This window comes from Choloepus didactylus, chromosome 5 (genome assembly GCF_015220235.1).
Source record: "Choloepus didactylus isolate mChoDid1 chromosome 5, mChoDid1.pri, whole genome shotgun sequence".
Classification (NCBI taxonomy): domain Eukaryota; kingdom Metazoa; phylum Chordata; class Mammalia; order Pilosa; family Megalonychidae; genus Choloepus; species Choloepus didactylus.
Genome location: NC_051311.1, coordinates 1,726,387 through 1,746,689, shown reverse-complemented (window position 1 = coordinate 1,746,689; position 20,303 = coordinate 1,726,387). Strand labels below are relative to the sequence as shown.

The 20,303-nt window shown below is 40.3% G+C and overlaps 1 protein-coding gene across 5 annotated transcripts in view; it reads left to right on the top strand.

Moving 5' to 3' along the window:
• The window catches only part of TRDMT1 (tRNA aspartic acid methyltransferase 1), a 56,081-nt gene that overhangs the window by 19,604 nt on the left and 16,174 nt on the right, over positions 1 to 20,303 (top strand). For 4 of the 5 annotated variants that reach the window (XM_037837655.1, XM_037837653.1, XM_037837656.1 and 1 more), the window contains 4 exons: positions 11,834 to 11,943; positions 15,962 to 16,038; positions 18,406 to 18,477; positions 18,956 to 19,021. In XM_037837655.1, coding sequence (XP_037693583.1) covers positions 16,001 to 16,038; positions 18,406 to 18,477; positions 18,956 to 19,021 — 176 coding nt within the window. In that variant the 5' untranslated portion in view covers positions 11,834 to 11,943; positions 15,962 to 16,000. The remainder of the gene's footprint in view (positions 1 to 11,833; positions 11,944 to 15,961; positions 16,039 to 18,405; positions 18,478 to 18,955; positions 19,022 to 20,303) is intronic. The other variant, XM_037837657.1, reaches the window with a different exon arrangement.

Here is a 20,303-nt window from a genome sequence, read left to right as displayed (position 1 = left end):
GTATTTCATGTAAGAGAAATCATACAATATTTGTGTCTGGCTTATTTCCCCTAATGTGATGTCTTTAAGGTTCATCCATGTTGTAGCATGTGCCAGCACTTCACTTCTTTTTACAGCAGAATGGTATTCCACTGCATGTATAGACCACATTTTGTCTATCCATTCATCTGTGGATGGACACTTGCGTTGCTTGGCAGTTGTGAATAATGCTGTGATGGACACTGGTGGGCAAATACCTGCAGGTGCCTGCTTTCGGTTCTTTGGTATGTACCTAGTAGTAGGATTGCTGGTTCAAATGGAAATTCTGTGTTTTATTTTCTGAGGAACCACCAAACTGTTTTCCAGAATCTGCACCATTTTACATTCCCACCAGTGGTGTCCACAGGGGACAATGGGTAAGCCTGGCGGGGAAGCCGAGACAGCGTTTAGTGAATCTTCTCATTGAGTCACTTAGGCCCGGTTTCCCTCTGACATCAGCTCCATGAGGGCTGCGTCACGCGGCTGCAATTGCATCTAAGTGTGTGTGAGCCCCCCTGCCTGTTCTGTGGCTTGGGCTTTGTTTCTGTGGCCTGATGTATGGGTCCTAGCTCCTTCTCCTAATTTTTTTTTTCTTTTTTGATACGTGTGCTGAACTAAAGGAACTATTGCCCGGCCAACTGTTTTTAAAGAACAGCTACTTGGAGCTGTTACATAATATTGTAATAATTGCTCTGACCGTTTTCTTGTCACAAATATTTTTATTTTTAAAAATTTTCACTTTTTTTCCCTGCTTCGGAAGAGGATATACTCATAATTGAGTATGTATATATTTGAAGAGGAGTGCAAGAGGGTGGTAATTGCAAAATATAGTAGCAGCTACACTTGCATAGTTCAAATTTTGGCATTTAAAAAATATGGCAAAAGTGTGAATCTGGAAGTGTTTGTAAAATGCCTTTCTTACTGTTATTTCCCATCCTCTCCCCACATTCTCTCCTGCTCTGTCAAAAATTTTAATTTTTGATCTGTGAATCTTTTAGATTTGTATGCCAAACCATTGTTTACCTCATTTAAAAACTTACTTAACCTTCAAACAGGTGAATTTTATGGTCTGTAAATTATATTTCAATAAAACTGTACAAAAGAAAATATTTCCCCCAAAACGTTTCCATTGGTATTGTAAAGCAGCTTTGTATTAGTGTTAGCAAGGGAGGAGCAAATGGTAGTTGATTTATTTGTACAGAGTTCCAAGTGATGTGGTTTCTAAGAACATAGTTCACTTTCCTATTTGCTGTTTGTTATAATTTAGGAAAACTTTCCATGAAACTCTCAAGAGTATGCCTAAGTGGAGGGAGGAAAGAAAATAGGAGAGATAATTACTAAAACAAAGATTTGTAACTTATTTCTAGCATTGGGATTCTGTTAGCCAGAGGAACCAGAGGTTCATATTCCAATATCCCGCTTCCTGCTGTGACAGTCATAGGCGAGCGGGTTGGCTCTCGCATTGAGGAAGTGAAGGACTGGCCTGCTAAACTCTCTTTTTTGGCTTCTCTCTATAATGAACAAAATGAGATTAAGGACTTTTAATTTTCTTGTTTTCTTTTTTTAAATTTTTAAATTTTTTATTCTAGCAACATACACATGACCTAAAATTTCCTCTTTTAACTTCATTCACATATGTAAATTGATATTGCTAACTACACTTGCAATGTTGTGCTACTGTCACCACCATCCTTTTCCAGAATTTTACGATCAACCCAAATAGAAATTCTGTACAAATTAAGTATTAAATCCCCATTCCCTACCCCCAACCCAGCCACTGGTAATCTATATTCTAGATCCTAATTCTATGAGTTTCCTTATGCTAATTATTTTGTGTCATACCGTATTTGTTCCTTTGGGTCTGGCATATTTCACTCAACATAATGTTTTCAGGGTTCATCCCTGTTGTCTTGTGTATCAGAACTCCATTCCTTTTTATGGCTAAATAATATTCCACCATATGTATATACTATAATTTGTTTATGTGTTCATTGGTAGATGGACCCTTGGGTTGTTTCCATCTTTTGGCAGTTGTGAATAATGCCTCTATGAACATCAGTGTGCAAATATCTGTTCAAGTCCCTGCTTTCAATTCATTTGATATATATCTAGTAGAGTGATTGCTGGATCATATGACAATTCTATACTTAGCTTTCTGAGGAAATGCCAAACTGTCTTCCACAATGGCTACACCATTTTACATTGTCATCAGCAATGAATGAGTGTTCCTATTTCTCCGCATCCTCTCCAACACTTGTCATTTTCTGTTTTTTAAGTAGTAGTCATTATAGTGGGTATGAGGTAATATCTCCTTGTGGTTTTTGATTTGCATTTCCCTAAAGACTAATGATGTTAAGCATCTTTTCTTGTGCTTTTTGGCCATTTGTATATCTTCTTTGGAGAAATGTCTATTCAAGTCTTCGGCCCATTTTTAAAGTGGGTTGTTTGTCCTGAAAATGCTTCACTATATTTTATTCTAAGAGTTTTATAGTCCTGATTCTTATATTTAGGTTTTAATCTATTTTGAGTTAATTTTTGTATATGGTGTGAGATAGGGGTCCTCCTTCATTCTTTTGCATATGGACATCCAGTTCTCCCAGCACCATTTGTTGAAGAGATTATTCTTTCCCAATTGAGTGGACTTAGCAGCCTTGTCAAATCGTTTGGCCATAGATGTGAGGGTCTATTTTTGAACACTCAGTTTGATTCCATTGTTTATATGTCAGTCCTTGTGCCAGTGCCTTGCTGTTTTGACCACTGTAGCTTTGTAATAAGCTTTAAATTCAGGAAGTGTGAGTCCTCCAACTTGGTTCTTCTTTCTCAAGATGTTTTTGGATATTTGGGGCCCCCTACCCTTCCAAATAAATTTGATAATTGGCATTTCCATTTCTGCAAAGTAGGGTGTTAGAATTTTGATTGTAATTGCATTGAATCAGTAAATCATTTTGGGTAGAATTGATATCTTAACTATCTAGTCTTCCAATCCATGAGGATGGAATGTCCTTCCATTTATTTAGGTCTTTGATTTCTTTTAGCAAAGTTTTGTAGTTTTTCCATGTATAAGTTCTTTAAATCCTTGGTTAAATTTATTCCTAGGTACTTAATTCCTATTGTAAATGGAATTTTTTTCTTGATTTCATCCTCAGATTGCTCATTACTAGTATATAGAAACGTTTGATTTTTTAATTAAATTCAGTTTTATTGAAATATATTCACATACCATACAATTATCCATGGTGGACAATCAGCTGTTCACAGTACCATCATATAGTTATGCGTTCATCACCCCAGTCTATTTTTGAACGTTTTCCTTACACCAGAAAGAATCAGAATAAGAATAAAAACTAAAAGTAAAAAAGAACACCCAAATCATCCCCCTCATCCCACCCTATTTTTCATTTAGTTTTTGTCCCTGTTTTTCTACTCGTCCATCCATACACTAGATAAAGGGAGTGTGATCCACAAGATTTTCACAATCACACTATCACCCCTTGTAATCTAAATTGTTATACAATCATCTTCAGGAGTCCAGACTACTGGGTTGGAGTTTGATAGTTTCAGATATTTACTTTTAGCTATTCCAATACATTAAAACCTAAGAGGTATTATCTATATAGTGCATAAGAATGTCCACCAGAGTGACCTCTTGACTCCATTTGAAATCTCTCAGCCACTGAAACTTTATTTCATTTCATTTCGCATCCACCTTTTGGTCAAAAAGATGTTCTCAATCCCACGATGCTGGGTCCAGATTCATACCTGGGAGTCATATCCTGTGTTGCCAGGGCGATTTACACCCCTGGGAGTCGGGTCCCACGTAGCAGGGAGGGCAGTGAGATCCCCTGCCAAGGTGGCTAAATTAGAGAGAGAGGGCCACATCTGAGCAACAAAGAAGTACTCAGGGAGAGGCTCTTAGGCACAATTATATGCAAGTTTAGCTTCTCCTTTGCAGTAACGAGCCTCATAAGGGCAGGTCCCATGATAGAGGGCTCGGCACATCAAACCACAAGTCCTAATGTTTGTGACAACACCAGCGTCAGTCCAGGTGAGGAAGTCCAATACTTCTGCATTTTCCCCCAGTTCCTCAGGGGGACCCTGTAAATATATTTTTATTCTCTGCCCAAATTTCTTTGGGATGTGTCACTATTTCCCTCTAACCTATACTAACTTACCATATCTTACTTCCTATTCTAAGTTCCATGTAATTGTGGTGTTTAAACAAACTGACTGTAGAGTTATACTGTTTAGAAAATATAGATCCTGCATCAAATAGACATCTCTTCCCTTGGTCTCACATGGAAGTTGAAGTTTTAAAACACAGTCAGTTTCAACCTTTACCCTTTGGCCCAATTTGCCCTAGTCTTAACCAGATCTGCTTCATTCATATCACTAATTGAAATCTGGGTTCTTCTGCAGACTTTTTTTTTTCTTTTTTTTTAACAGTTGCTGTGCTGTGTGCTAATACTGACATTCATATCTGTCGAGCTCTAGCTCTGAGTAGAAACACTTGATTTTTGCATGTTGATCTTGTACCTTGCTACTTTGCTGAATTCATTTACTGGCTCTAGAAGCTTTGTTGTAGATTTTTTGGGACTTTCTCCATATGAGAACATGTCCATGTCCAAATAGTAAAAGTTCTACTTTTTCCTTTCCAACTTGGATGCCTTTTATTTCTTTTTCTTGCCTGACTGCTCTGGCCAGAGCTTACAGTCCAGTTTTGAATAACCATGGTGACAGAGGACATACTTGTCTTGTTAACATCTTAGAGGGAAAGCTCTCAGTCTTTCCTCATGAGTATGATGTTAGCTGTGGGTTTTTCATTTATGCCCTTTATCATGTTGAGGAAGTTTCCTTGTATTCCTATTTTTCTAAGTGTTTTTATGAAGAAAGGATCCTGGATTTGATCAAATTCCTTTTCTGGATTGATTGAGATGATCATGTGGCTTTTTACCCTCATTTTGTTAATGTGCAGTACATTAATTTTCTTATGTTGAGCCACCCTTGCATAGTTGAAATAAAACCCACTTACTCGTGGTGCATTAATTCTTTTAGTGTGCTGTTAGATTCAATTTGCAAATATTTTGTTGAGGATTTTTGTATGTATATTCATAAGAGAAATTGGTCTGTAATTTTCTTTTCTTGTAGTATCTTTATCTGGCTGTGGTTTTAGGGTGATGTTGGCCTAATAGAATGATTTATGTAGTGTTCTTTCCTCTTTAGTTTTTTGGAAGAGTTTGAGCAGTGTTGGTATTAATTCTTCTTGGAAGTTTTGGTAGAATTCTCTTGTGAAACCATCTGGTCCTGGGCGTTTCTTTTTTGGGAGGTTTTTGATGATTGCTTCAATCTCGTTACTTGTAATTGGTCTGTAGAGGTCTTCTGTTTCTTCCAGAGTCAGTGCAGTTGTGGGTTTCTAGGAATTTGTCCATTTCATCTAGGTTGTCCAAATTTGTTGGCATACAATTGTTTATAGTATCCTCTTAGGATACTTTTTATTTCTGTGGGATCAGTAGTAATGCCCTGCTGTTTTCCTTCCTTCCTTTCTTCCTGCCTGCCTGCCATTATTTACCTCCCTTTATTAATATCTAAAAGCAAAACGTTAAAAAAAAGCAGTAAGCACATAATCTAAAGAAAAAAGCCTGATAGTGGCCACCTGGCCCAGGTGCTGGAGGCCAAGCCGCAGGCCCTGCAGCAGTGCCAGCACAGGAGCCAGGAGCTCAACACTCCCAACCAGGAGTTAAATAACCACCTAGCTGCTGGGATCACCCAGTTCTGGCCACCATTGACTGGAGATGGTGGCCTATCTCATTTCTGATTCTGTTTATTTACACCTTCTCACTTTCTTCTTTGTCAGTCTAGCTAAGGCTTTGTCAATTTTATTGATCTTTTCAAAGAACCAACTTTTGGTTTGGTTATTGCTCTACAGTTTTTTTTAAATTTTCTATTTCATTTATTTCTGCTCTGGTCTTTGTTATTTCTTTCCTCCTGTTTGCTTTGGGCTTAGTTTGCTGTTTTGTTTTGTTTGTTTGTTTGTTTGTTTTTGTAGTTTCTCCAGGTGTGCAGTTAGGTCTTTGTTTTTAGTTCTTTCTTCTTTTTTAATGCAAGCATTTAGGGCTATTAATTTCCCTCTCAGCAGTGCCTTTGATGCATCCCATAAGTTTTGATACGTTATGTTCATGTTTTCATTCATCTCAAGGTATTTCCTGGTTTCCCTTGCAAGTTCTTCTTTGACCTGTTGGTTGTTTAAAATGTGTTATTTAACTTCTATATATTTGTGGGTTTCCCGGTTCTTTGTCTGTTATTGATTTCCAGCTTTATTCCATTATGATCAGAGAAGATGCTTTGTATAATTTCAGTCTTTTAAAATTTATTGAGACTTGTTTTGTGACCCAACATATCTATCTTAGAGAACAATCCATGTCTACTTGAGAACTACATATATCCTACTGTTTTGGGGTGCAGTTGTCTGTATATATTTGTGAGGTCTACTTTCTTTACCATATTTTTCAAGTGTTCTTTTTCCTTATCACTCTTCTGTCTAGATGTTCTATCTGTTGATGAGAGTGGTGTACTGAAGTCTCAAACTATTACTGTACAGGTATCTATTTCTCCCTTCAGTTTTGCCAGTGTTTGCCTCATGCATTTTGGGGCACTGTGGTTAGGTGCATAAAAATGTATGATTGTTATTTCCTTTTGGTGGATTGACCTTTCTATTAATATATAGTGTCCTTCTTTATCTCTTACAACATCTTTTGACTTAAAATTTATGTTGTCCAATATTAGAATACTACCCCAGCTCTTTTTTGGTTATTTATATGGAATATCTTTTGCCATCCTTTCACTTCCAATCTACTTGTGTCTTTGGGTCTAAGGAGATTCTCTTGTAAACAACATATAGTTGGGTCATGCTTTTTTATCCATTTTGCCAATCTATGTCTTTTAATTGGGGAGTTTAATCAATTAACTTTCAGTGTTATTACTGAAAAGACATTATTTATTTCAGCCATTTTGCCCTTTGGTTTATATATGTAATATCTTTTTTTTTTCTTTTCTTTTATTGCAATCTCCTTTTCTGTGTAGTTGATTTTTTTTTTAATGTATCTTATCCTCTCCTCATTTCTGTTTCTGAATATTTTTAAAATACTTTTTTTTGTGGTTACCCTGGGATTTATATTACACAACCTATATCTATAACCTACTAATTTGAAAAGATACCAACTTACCTTCAATAGCATACACATTCTCTGCTCCAATATCCTGTTTTCCCTCTTTATATTATTTTTGTCCCACATTACCTCTTTATATTTTGCATGCCTATTAGCAGGAAATTTACCTTTTCCTTGTTCCATTGTATTCTCTTATACGAATTACAGGGTAGAGTTGTATATAGAGGATAGAATACTGTAGGTTTTTGCATTTACCCATTCAGTTACCTTTACGGAAAATCTTCGTTTCTTCACCATACCCCAAACCACTCTCTCCTGTCTTTTCCTTTCAACATGCAGAACTCCCTTTAGTCATTCTTGTAGTTTAAGTCTTTTGTTGATGAACTTTCTTTCTGTTTATCTGTGAATATTTTAAACTCTCCCTCATTTTGTCCCCAAATTTATAACGATAAAATTTCTCTGCTGATGTGAATTTTCCAGAGCCTTACATGTGAGGCTTTCCCACATTACTTACGTTCCTCTCTAGTGTTTGTGTTTCCATGATTTTACAGGGATGACTTGACAACTGTAGGCTTTCACATAGTCCTTATATTTGTAGGGTTTTTGTCCAGTGTGTATTTCACATCATTTCAAAAGGATAAGGGCCACCTGAAGGCTCCCCCATATTGCTTATATCTATGCAGTTTCTCACCAGGATGCATTCTTACATGTTTTTGTAAGGCTGAAGACCAACCAACTGAAGGCTTTCCCACATTGCTTACATTCATAGGGATTTATCTCCAGTGTGAGTTCTCATGTGACCTTGATGGGATCTGGGAGAACTGAATGCTTTCCCTAAATTTTCACATTTATAGAGTTTCTCTCCAGTGTACATCCTCACAGGTTCTTGAAGGTTGTGGGCCAAATGGAGACTTTTCCACGTTGCTTACATTCATAGAGTTTTTCTCTAACAGTCCTTTCATGTCTTTGAAAGGTTTAGGGATAACTGATGGTTTTCCCACATTGTTTACATTCATAGAGTGTGTTATGAAGTGTCTTGAAAAGATTGATAGATAGATGAGGTCTGTCCCACATTACTCACATCTATATAGTGTCCTTCCCATATGAGTTTTCCCATGTCAAATAAGATTTGAGAACTGATGGAAGGCTTTCTCACATTGCTTACATTTGTAGGTGTTCTCTGCATTGTGAATCCTAATATGTAGAGTGAGGGAACAGGATGAGCAAAGGTTTTATCACACAGTTTACATTCACAGGGTTTCTCTCCACCCCGAAGTGTGTTGCCATGTGATTTTGAAAGGTTGAGGGAGAAATGAAGGGTTTCCCGCTTTCATTATTGCGGTCGCAGTTGATTTATCTGGGGGGGGGCGGCCGGTTGCTGAACCCTCGGCTCTCGGCGTTGCTCGGAGGGTACCGGCGGCGAGGGCTCTTTCCCGGAGGCGAGGGCGAGGCGGGGGACTGGGCCCGGTCCCCGGCGGAGGCGTGCAAGGTGTGGAGGGCGGCGAGAAGGAACAGGCAGGACACGGTTCTTTGAGGGTGAAGAAGCCAAGAGAGATTATTAGGGGTGAGCACAGGTTATATAGGCTGGCATAGAGGGCGGGGGTTGTTACACGTCAATGCTGAGGGGATAAAGGCTAGGATTGGTTCTGAGAGGGTGCGGAGGTTAGGATTGGTTCTAAGAGAGCACGGAGGTTGTTTGAAAAGGGGCGGGAGTTGCTCTGGCAACGGTGTCTGGCAACAATGTATGCGCACCGGTGGTGATGGGAGTTGCACTGGCAACGGGGAGTGTCCGGGCAAGATAAGGGGGTGGGGAAAAGGCGGTTCCCTCCGGCAAGCCTCCCCTAACAATGGTATTTTGGGTGAGGAAATGGGGCCTGCCTCCGGCCTCACTTTCCCAGGCCCGGGGGGCTGTGAAGGGCGCTGTTCACCCGTACCCACTACCCTCCCCAGGGGTGGCCGATCCCCTGGCCCAGGCCCGCCAAGTCGAAGCACGTAATCAGTGTCCCGCACATTATATTTATCTGACCTGAGAACTTTTTGAAGGCTTTCCCACATTGCTTGCATTCATAAGTTTCCTCTGCATTGTCAGTCCTTATATGTTGAATGAAAGAATAAGAATGAGCAAAGGTTTTCCCGCATAATTTACATTCACAGGATTTTTTCCCACTGTGAGTTCTCCTATGTGTTTTTAGGTATGAGGGACAACTGCAGGCATGTGCACATGCTGACATTGAAATGGTTTTTTTTCCATTGTGAGATCTGATGTGCCCTTAAGGGATGAATAACGAAGACTTCACTGCACTTAGTGCATTCTTATGATTTCACTACAGCAGTTTTCTTGTGCAGCTTAAGAGTTGGAATCTGGCTGAAGGTTTTTCTTTATTGATTACCTTCATAACTTTCACAGTCTCTCCATCATATGATTTCTTAGATGTCTTTGTGCTGATCTTCAATGATATAGTCTCCCCAATTTTTTTTCCTAAAATGTATACCCCTGTGAACTTTGCCATTTTCTATTCCTTGGATATTCCCTGCTCCCCCCCCCCCCCCCATATGTATCCTACTGAGAAACAGACCTACTGACTTTAAAGTGAATCTTATCATTGTGGGGAACTAGCTGGCTACTGTAAAGATTTTGGCCTTGACTCTGCATGACTGGAGCTAATTGTGTAGCTCTGAAGATTCTTCCTATGTACTACTCTAGGGAGCAGGCCTAGAAGCCAGGCACTGTGTGAGGAGTTTTTGAAGGACAGTTTTGCCAGATAAAGAATTTGGGGCTGGTAGTTTTTCTCTTTCAGTACATTAAATATATCATACCACTGCCTGCTCACCTCTTTGGTTCCTGATGAGAATTGGCATTCACTGAGTATCCCTTGTATTGATGAGTCATTTTCTCTTTCTGCTTTCAGAATTCTCTCATTATCTACGGCATTTGAGATTCTGATTAGTATGTGTCTCAGAGTAGGTCTGTTAGGATTTATTCGATTGGAGTACATTGCACTTCTTGGACATGTATACTTATGTCTTTCATAAGAGTTGGGAATTTTTCAACTATTATTTCCTTAAATATTCTTTCTGCCCATTTTACCTTCTGTTCTTCTTCCAGGCCCCCTGATGTGTATGTTTGTGCGCTTCATGCTGTCACTCAAATCCCTGAGACACTGTTCGATTTTTTCTTGTTTCCTCTATTTGTTTGTTTGACTGTATGATTTTGATTGACCTGTCTTCTAATTCACTGATTCTTTCGTCTGCCTATTCCAATCTACTGTTGTATAAGTGCAGTGTATTTTTAATCCCTACTATTGTGTTTTTCATCTCTATAATAATTTCTGTTATGTTTCTTTTTAAGCTTTCAAATTCCTCTTTATACTCACATATTGTTTTCTTAATATCCTTTATATCCATATTTTCCTTCTTCTCCCCAACTTGATATGAGACTTTTGAACTTCTTTGATTAGTTGTTCCATATTCTTTGTCTCTTCTGAAGTTTTAATTTGTTCTCTTGACTGAGCCATATCTTCCTGTTTCTTATTATGGCTTTTAATTTTTTGATGCTGTCTGGGCATCTCAGTATTTTGATGTGTTAACTCCAAGGGTCAGTTTCTCCCTCTTGTCTAGGGTTTTATTGTTGATTGGCTTTGTGTTGAGTCTCTTCTTTGATGCATGGTTCAACTTATTCTGAACCTTTAGAGTAGCCTGTATTTAGCTGATCAGATTTTCTTGTCTTTTCTTCGTCTGATTCTTGCCCTGCATATTTTTCTTCTTTTTTTAAGATTGCGCTTTTTGTGCAATTGTTTTACCTTCAGGAGAAAGCTTCCTTTTCTATGTTGCTTCTCTGGGACTCTTGGTCTGTTCCGTTTATTTTTGTGCAGAATTTTCTCCCCAGATCTTATGATGTGTTTAAATTTTCTCCCTCACCCAGTACCCCCTTTTCCTTACACTTTTCAGTTCTGGGACCCATCTTGTCTTGCAGCAGTTCAGTCAGTGCCACCCTCCCCCCTCCCTTTCTTTTCCTGTGAGGTTTTGCTGCCTCCAGTTTCTTCCCCATTAGGGTTTGCCACCTCAGGGACCAGATGGGGTCAATCTAGAAAGGTGGAACAATCCAGAAAGGTTTTTCTGTTTAGGTAGCACAGCACACAGACTGAATTGAGTGTATGCACCTTTGCCAGCAATTCTGCTGTGTGTCTCCGCCCCCCACCCTTCGGGGGGCCCTTTTGTAAACAGCCCCCCTCAGCAGCTCATGTTCTTCCCTGGGACTCTGGGGACTTGGGTCCCTGAGCCTGGCTATACATGGGGCGCTAACTCGTTGCTGTGAGGGGCTCCGTGGTCTGCATCTGTAGCAGAAAGGACCTGGGCTGCGCTGCCTCTGTGTGACTCCCAGTCTGTGCAGGACCAAGTGAGGGGAGGAGTCTTGACTGGTGGGTCCAGGATAGAAATCTCCCGTCCAACCTTGGAGAGTTTTTCTTTATCTTCAGTTCAGCCTTTGTGGAGTCCTCCAGTTTCTATCATCCTCCCAAGGTCCAAACACATGGGATTTGTCATTTTATTCATTTATTCTGAAGGAAGACTTTGCCAGGATATATCTTATGTCGCCATGTTGATGATTTCACTAAAGGACTTTTCTTTATAAGATATTCCATTTATCATTATAGAAAGCTGTGTACCTGCACAAGTGGTGGCTGCCATCGATGTAAACACTGTCGCTAATGAAGTGTACAAGTATAACTTTCCTCACACACAGCTACTGGCCAAGACAATTGAAGTGAGTAATGGCTATTGTTTCAATAAACATATAGTAGTGAAAATGTGATTGAAAAACATGGCAAAATAGTGGGTTCTGGAGTCTTTAATTGTAGGATAAGATCACATATAAATGAAAAAGTTTAGGAAAGGAGAATTAATGTTGTATATTCTATCATATGATGATTAATTTCATGTGTCAGCTTGGCTAGGTTGTGGTGTCCAGTTGTTTTGGTCAAGCAGATCCTGGCTTGGTTGTTACCATGAGGGTATATTCTGATTTAAATCATTAGTCAGCTGATGGCAGCTATGGCTGATTACAACTATAATCAATGAGGGAAATTGCCTTCGTCAGTAGCAATGAGAGAAGTCTCATCCAGTCAGTTGAAGGCCTTACTGGAATGATTTCAGCAGTCAGAAGAGGAATTTCTATCTCTACTTCAGCCAGCCAGCTTCTCCTGGGGTATTCGTCACCTTCATCAGAATTCCCAACTTGCAGCCTGCCCTGCAGAATTTGGACTTCCCATCCCGATGGGCGCATGAGTCAATTACTGTAATAAATCTCTTAATATTTTCATATGTATATTTCTTGTTGGTTCTGTTTCTGTTTTTCTGGAGAACCCTAATATGTATCAGAAGAAAGCATGCTATTCCGCACCCCACCCCTCTTTTTTTTCCTCCTTCTAGCTTTAGAGCAAGAGATGGAGAGATCAGTATTTTGGTGTCTGGGAGAAAGGATTGACCTGTAAGAATGTGCTTGACTTCTAAGTGCTTGGTTCTGTAGTAACATTAAACTTTGTTAAATTCTTTTACTTTTGGTTAATATTCATCTACAACATAGCATGTGGGCAAAACAAGGGAGGTAATCATTGGCTATTATTATTGAGTGCTTACTTTAGCAAGCATGTCAAAATTAAACATGTTATTTCACCTGTGATGAACTCAGCAGAGTTATTTAACAGTCTGTACATTATGTGAGTTATTTTAAAAATGATATGAAATTCTGATTTTTCTCCCAATTTCTTGTCATACAAATTTTCACACTCAAATTTGCCTGGAGGCCATAATTTACATACAATTAACTGCGCTCATTTTAATTGTGCAGTTTGAATTTTGACCAATATACACAACTGTGCAGTACTACCACCAGCATCAAGTCCTAGAACATTCCATCAGCATCTTCCTTAGTGCCCCATTGTAGTCAGTCCCCACCCCAGCCAGCCACCCATCTGCTTTCTGTCATGATTGATTGATTTCCCCTATTTAGAATATCATGAATGTAATCGTAAGAGTGGAACTCTTTTGAGTCATACTTCTTTTGTTCACATAATGTTTTTGGAATTCATCCCCATTGTTGTATATGTCAGTAGTTTGCTCTTTTGTTGTTGCTGTGTTCTTTTCTATACCATGCAGTGTTTCACACAACAGTGTCACGTCATTTTAGACATTTAGGTTGTTTTGAATTTGGAACTCTTAGAAATAAAGTTGCTGTAAACATTCACGTATACATCTTTGGGTGGATCTTTCTTTCATTTCTTGTGGATAAATACCTAGAAGGAGAATTGCTGGGTCAAATGGTAAGTCTTTTTAACTTTCTGAGAAAATGCCAACTGTTCTCCAAAGTCTTTGTTCCACTTTATGATCTCATCAGCAGTGTTTAAGTTCTTCATTTGTTCCACTTTCTCACCAACACTTGCTGTTGTTGGTGTTTGTAATTTTAGCCATTCTAGTGAGCGTGTATTCATATTTATTTGTGACTCTAATTTGTATTTCCCTGATAGCTAATAATGTTGGGTATCTTTTCTCGTGCTCATTGGCCATTTTTGTATCTTCTTTTGTTAAGAAATTCTTTGTCCAATTTTTGTTTAGGGTGATTGTATTTTTTTGTTGTAAGAGTTGTTTATCAAGTTGATTGTCAGATATATGTATTGCAAATAATTTCTACAAGTCTAGAGGTTGCCTTTTCATTTTCTTAACTGTCAGAGTGCAGAAGTTATGTTTCATTGAATTCATTCCTGTTCATGTATTGTCTTTTTTTTCCTCTGGCTACATTTAAGATTTTCTCTTTATCACTTGTTTTCAGGAATTTTATAACGATGTGCATTTTTGTGTTTTTCTTTGTATTCATACTGCTTGGACATTGTTTCAGTTTTTTTTGTTTATAATTGTCATCAAATTTGGCAAAATTTGGGCCATTATTTCTTCCAGTAGTTTCTCTGTCACTATCCTCACTTCACCTCTAATAATACATGTATTATATCTTTGGCATTGTCCTCCTGGTCACTGAGAGTATTCATTTTTAGTTTGTTTTTCTCCCTGTGCTTTAGTCTGGATAATGCCCATTGCTGTGTCTTCAGATTCCCAGATCTTTTTTATTTTATTTTTAGCAGTGTGTAATTTTTTTTATTTCAAATACTGTATTTTCAATTTCAGAAGTTTCAGTTAAGTCCTTTTCTTATCTTTAATATCTTGCCTCTTTTTGTTTTTATTTGCCTTTAGATCCTTGAACAAATTATATGATATTTATGGTAACTGTTTTTAAATGATTATCTGCTAATTCCAGCACTCTCTCCTTGCTGGGTGTCTCTCTATTGGTTGATTTTCTCCTTGCTTTGGGTTGTATTATCCTGCTTCTTAGCAGTCAAGTAATTTTTATTAGGAGACTGACATTGTAGATTTTATATTTTCAAGGCCTGGAATACTTAAAAGAATGTTGGATTCTGTTCTCACATGCAGGTAATTGCAGATAAGCTCAATTCTTTTGAGGCTTGTTTTAAAGCATTTTTAGAGTGGGTCTTGTGTAGCCTTCACTCTCAGGATCATCTAATCCCACTATTAAAACTTGCCCTTCCAACTTTCAGTCAAATGCTCCATGTATTCAGCCAGATGTCTCTACTCTAGTTGGTGGTAACCCAAGTTATTCTTAGCCCTTTGTGAGATCTGGAAATTTTTTGGCTTATAACTTTCTCATAATTGTTCTTTCCCAAGCATTTGTTCTCTGCCCTACCTCATAAAGTTTTACCCAGTGCATGTACACACTGGTATTCAGCAAAAGGCTCAGAGGGGCTGCTGTGTGTATTTTGCATCTTGACTCTGTGTCTGGAATTCTGCCTCCTTTTCTGGAACTCTGCCTTGTAATTTCTAATCACCTTGGCCTCTCTGAGCTTCAGTTTCTTTCTTCAGCTCATGTGGATTACCAGATCCCATGTGGATTTCCCTTTCCTTCACTGCTGTCTGGAAATTGTTTCCAGGCAGAAATCTGGGGCAATCATGAGATTCAACCCGTTTTTTCCCTTTTCTCAGGGGTGATAGTGCAGTATCTGCAACTGTTGTTATTAATATTTAGTCCAATTTTCTAGTTTTTTTACAGAGGGAAGGTCAGTCCCTTAGAATTTACTTCCTCAAGGACAGAAGCAAAAGTATCACAAATTTGTGGGTTTTTTTTTTTTTTTGTATTTGTTTTTTGATATATACAATTTTAAAGTGTACAATTCCACAGTTTTTAGTATATTCACAAGGTTGTGTAACCGTCACCACTTTCTGATTCCAGAAAGAACATCTCCATTACCCCAAGAAGTAATCCCAGGTCTATTAAGCAGTCATCCCCATTTCTCCTATTCCCCCTACTTCCTATGTCAAGTACTAGTCTACTTTCTGCCTTCCATCTCTTAATCTCTTCCTTGATGTTCTGGTCAGCCCTGTTCTTAATGGTAATCTCTGACGTGGAAACAGGGTGTCATGTCTAGGTCAGATGCTAGGAACTAAGCCAAGGATCCTGTCCAACTAGAGGAGTGCAGCAGTCTGGGAGGACTAGGGGCAGCTGTTTAATTTCTCAGAGCTCCCATTTGCCACCCCACTGCTTATGCAAGGTTGTTTTGAAATTTTAGTTTAACCAAAGTTGTCTTGAAAAGTATTAAGTGTCATATAAACTGCTATACTTTGTGATATATTTAGTGAGTTATAGTTAGTTAGCATTTCCCCTTCTTCCCCAGTCTATCCATGTTTTCATATTCTTTCTCTCCCAAATGTTCATTCTCTAGGGCATTCCCCTGGAAGAGTTCAACAGGTGGTCTTTCGATATGATCCTGATGAGCCCTCCATGTCAGCCATTCACAAGGTACGGACAGTGGATGCTCTTCTTGGGGAGAGCACTCCCGCTGGGCTCATTAGGGCACATCCTGCCACAGTGGGCACATGGACACTGGGACAGCCATCTGGGACGGCCGTCAGCTGCGCTCTCATAGCTTATCCAATTACGTGTATAACTCAGCGTTGGTCATGAAGGCAATGGCAAGTGTTGCCGAATGAGCACAGGAATTTGGTCAATGGTTGACATGCGGAGACTCTAAGGAAGTCTTTTATCCCTGCCTAAGAGACAACATTTATTTCTGGCCCAAATTACCTTAAATTACCTTAAATTATTTAAGTTGATGAACACTCAGGAATGTATTTCTCATACTGATTAATCAAAGTGGATTTCCCTAAGGAATCTAAATCTAATTCAAGTCCTAAATTACTTAACTGTAAAATTTAAAGCTAGCCAAGTATGCATGTGTTTACATATTTCTTAAAATTTATATGTACATTTAATAATTCTGAATTTCTGCAGTATGTTGCAGTTTCTTTTTAAAATTATATGTTATTTATTTGGCTATGTGTTTCAGAAAGTTGTAACTTGGATGAAAATCTTGACTAGCTCATCTTCATTTGGATATTTTAATCATTTAATGATAATTTGTAGTGCCTTACATGGAGTGTGCCATCATCATTTTACGGGTGAGAATCTGAGGCATAGGAAGGCTAGGTCCCCTCCCAAGGCCATACAGGTAGAACGTGTCAGGTGTGCCGGCCAGTCATGTACTCCTGCTATGGCAGTGTGCTAGTAAGTGGGATTTCATCTGTGATACCTGGTCTAGTTCAGCTGCAGTTTCATGCTGGATTTCTGTCTGAGCTTTGCTTTCATTTAAAGAACTCTTTAAGAAATTATTTCCTCAAGGATGTGCCATGCCCTCAGAAGGCAGGCACTGTTTGGTGCTGTCCTCCCTGTCCTTGTGTGAGTGGCTGGCAGATGAGTAGTTCTCTTCTGACATGGGGCAGCCTGTGGGGTGGGCTGTGTGGTGAAGGAATGCCCACCGTGCCTGTGAGACAGGGGGAGGGTGGTGGTGCATCCTGGGGGTGTGCCCAGGTGATGGCCGGCCCGTGGGCAGGTGGGGGTGTTCCCCTGGAAGTCGTTCCAAGCACCTGTGGGAGAAGGGCCTGTTGAAGTGAGGAAGAGGGTACAGAAGAGAGCATGACCCAGCCCAGTACGCCTCACTGTGACTGCCCAGGGCCTTGCCCCACTCCCACCCCACACCGCCCACCTACCGTGACAGCCCCTGTGGCCCCATGTGGAACTCTGAGCTGCAGGGGCCAGCCTGAGAAGAAGCTGCCCAGTCTCATCCTCTCGTGAGCCAAGTGCAGTCAAGTTGAGAGCCCAGAAGGCCACGTCAAGCAACTCAGTGATGATGAGGGTTGATGAAGCAGCACAGGCTCAGACCTGAGTCCCTGGCATCTGTTCTTTGGACCTGTGTGCCTCCCTTCCTGCTGGATCCTGGGCCCATGAGACTCCTGCCATCTGCCCCCTCTCTGCACCCTGCTCCAGGGATTAGATCTCCCATTCACATGGGCGAGGCCATACTTTCTTCAGATATTGCTGTGTCCTGCTCCATGGGGCTGGTCCCCAGTGCCTTCAGCGCCACGTCACTGCTCTCCCCACCCAGCTCCCTCAGCTTGTCTCACCTGGGGCAGCCACTTGGGGGTGTGCGTGTGCACGTGTGCATGCGTGTGTGACTGTGTGCCTCTGTTGTGTCTGCATGTATATTTTGGCTTTGCATGCACGTGTACATGTGTATACCTCCGTGTGTGTCTGCATGTGTGTGTCTGTGTATGTGTGACTGTGTGTCTCTGTGTGATCTGCATGTATATTTTGGTTTCCATGCACGTGTACGTGTGTATACCTCCGTGTGTGTCTGCATGTGTGTGTCTGTGTATGTGTGACTGTGTGCCTCTGTGTGTGTCTGCATGTGTATCTTGGTTTGCATGCATGTGTACATGTGTATACCTCTGTGTGTGTCTGCATATGTCTGTGCATGTATGTGTGTCTGCATGTGTGTATATGTGCTTGTACCTTTCCTAAATGGGGTAATTCTAAGAGGGTAATTGATTTTATTCTTTGTTGACTTCTTGTTCCTCTTTGCCATTTGGCATATTGTTTTGTAAAAATAAATGTTTAAGTGTGTACTCATTAGATATGCAAGGCTATTTTTTTGTTTTAGTTTTGTTTAGATAAATAAATGCATATTTTCTCTATAGGAACAAAGATGATCATATTATTCATAAGGACTGAATTATTTCAATGCTCTTGGTTTTGATTGTGTTAAAGTGCTATGATATCTTTATATAAGATTCTCAGTTGACTTCTATGTCCTCTCCTCTGCTGTTTTAGAATTGGCCTGCAGGGTGATGTGACAGATGCACGGACGAATAGCTTTTTGTATATTCTAAATATTCTTCCAAGGTAAAGACTTTGATTCTTGTGCTAGTTTACCTCAGATGTAAAGTGTTGGATCCTGAAGAATTTTATAGAGAGAAACAGTGCACACACGTTCTCCCTTAGATTCCGTGCATGGCTAATGGGGTACCTGCAGATGTCTCACGATGTCTTGTTGACCCCATGTGAGGACAGGGTCCCCCCTGACCACCAAGTCCTGTGGCCTCTGCTGGGAGGGTAAGAGCAGATGGGGCTGAGCGGGTGAGCCCTGTCACCCTGGTCTGGCCTCTGCAGCCCCTCAGGGCCTCCACCCTATAGGGAGGGCAGACCCCCAAGCTGTGCAGCACAGGTCCCAGTGCACATGCACGGCGTGAGGTAGACTTCTGGGGACACTCACACATCGATGTTAGCTCTAAAAGGGGCGCAATGCTTATAAAAGAGAGTTCAGAAAATTACTTGCCTCGTGTTTCCCACAACTAACGGTTTTTCTTTTTTTTTTTTTTAGATTACAAAAAATGCCAAAGTATATTCTTTTAGAAAATGTCAAAGGTTTTGAGGTGTCTTCTACAAGGTAAAAAGTGTATTTGTCTTGCATACATCTTAGCCTTGGTGTGCTTTATAGTGGGAACTGTTGTGAAATAAATGCGTACATTCTGACATTTTATATATGAAATGTGTTTTGTTCCTTGTTTGAAAGTATGTTGCTGAAGGCAGATATTGTGAAATGTGTTGGCTTCAACAGTGGGGATTTATTAGCTTACAGTTTTGAGGCTGAGAAAATGTCCAAATCGAGGCATCATCAAGGCGATGCTTTCTTCCTGCAGACTGGCTGCCAGCGACCCGGGGCTCCTCTCCGCACGGCCGGGCACTGGGAGGCACCTGCTGGGCTCTCCCTGCTCTTCTGGGTTTTGGTTGGCTTCTGTGGCTTTCCCTCTGTTTTGCTGGATTACATTCTCTTATAAAGGACTCCAGTAAAGAGGATTAAGACTCACCTGGGCCTCGCCTTATACATTTAAGTAGGTCCACACCCACAGGAATGGATTAGCTTTAAGAGCATAGTTTTCTGGGGTACATGCAGTTCCAAACCACCCCATTCCTTGAGAATGATTTTTACCAATGAGTAACATAAAGTATCACCAAGTTTGGATCAACTGATTCTTTCCCATTTTGATATGTTTGATTTTTTTCCAGAGTAAGCACTCATTTTAATGAGAATTGTGTTTCTCAATTTTAAAATTGTGTTTCTCAATATGGTTGCCTGTTTCTTAAGAAGTGGGCTTGAGTGAGACTGGTGGCGCTGGCTGGAATTTTCCGTCTTAAGGGTGGATGGGAGCAGGAAGCCCAGTGTCGAGGCCCAGACAGTAGCCACTGGGGGAGCCTCTGTCCACTGCGTTGGCTTGACGCTCAGATGGTGGCTGCTGGGGAAGTCTCCATCCACTCTGTGGACTCGCAGCTGCTCGGAGGGTAACAGGAGCGTCCGTCCACCATGTTGGCTCGAGGATCGGACGGTAGCCACTGGGGTAGCCTCTGTCCCCCCGTCGGCTTGGCTGCTCTCGTGTGCCACCTGGAAGATGGAGTTCCAGTCCCCACAGCAAGGCGGTCATCAGTGGGATTAGAGGCTCTGACTGCCTTCGGTGTGGCTCAGTTATCTTTGTAACAGGAAACTCGCTCTCTCTCTTCAGGAGAGGTAGTTTCTCAAGCTCTGGAGTTAGTAGAGACCCAGGATCATTCTCTTTCTAGACTTTGAGCGAAGGTGCAGTTTCCACTTAAAATGAAGTTTTATACAGTCTTCTAAATGTAATAAGCCCATTTTCAGGTATAGGGTAAAAGTTTTTCTTTTCTCTGTCCTTTTT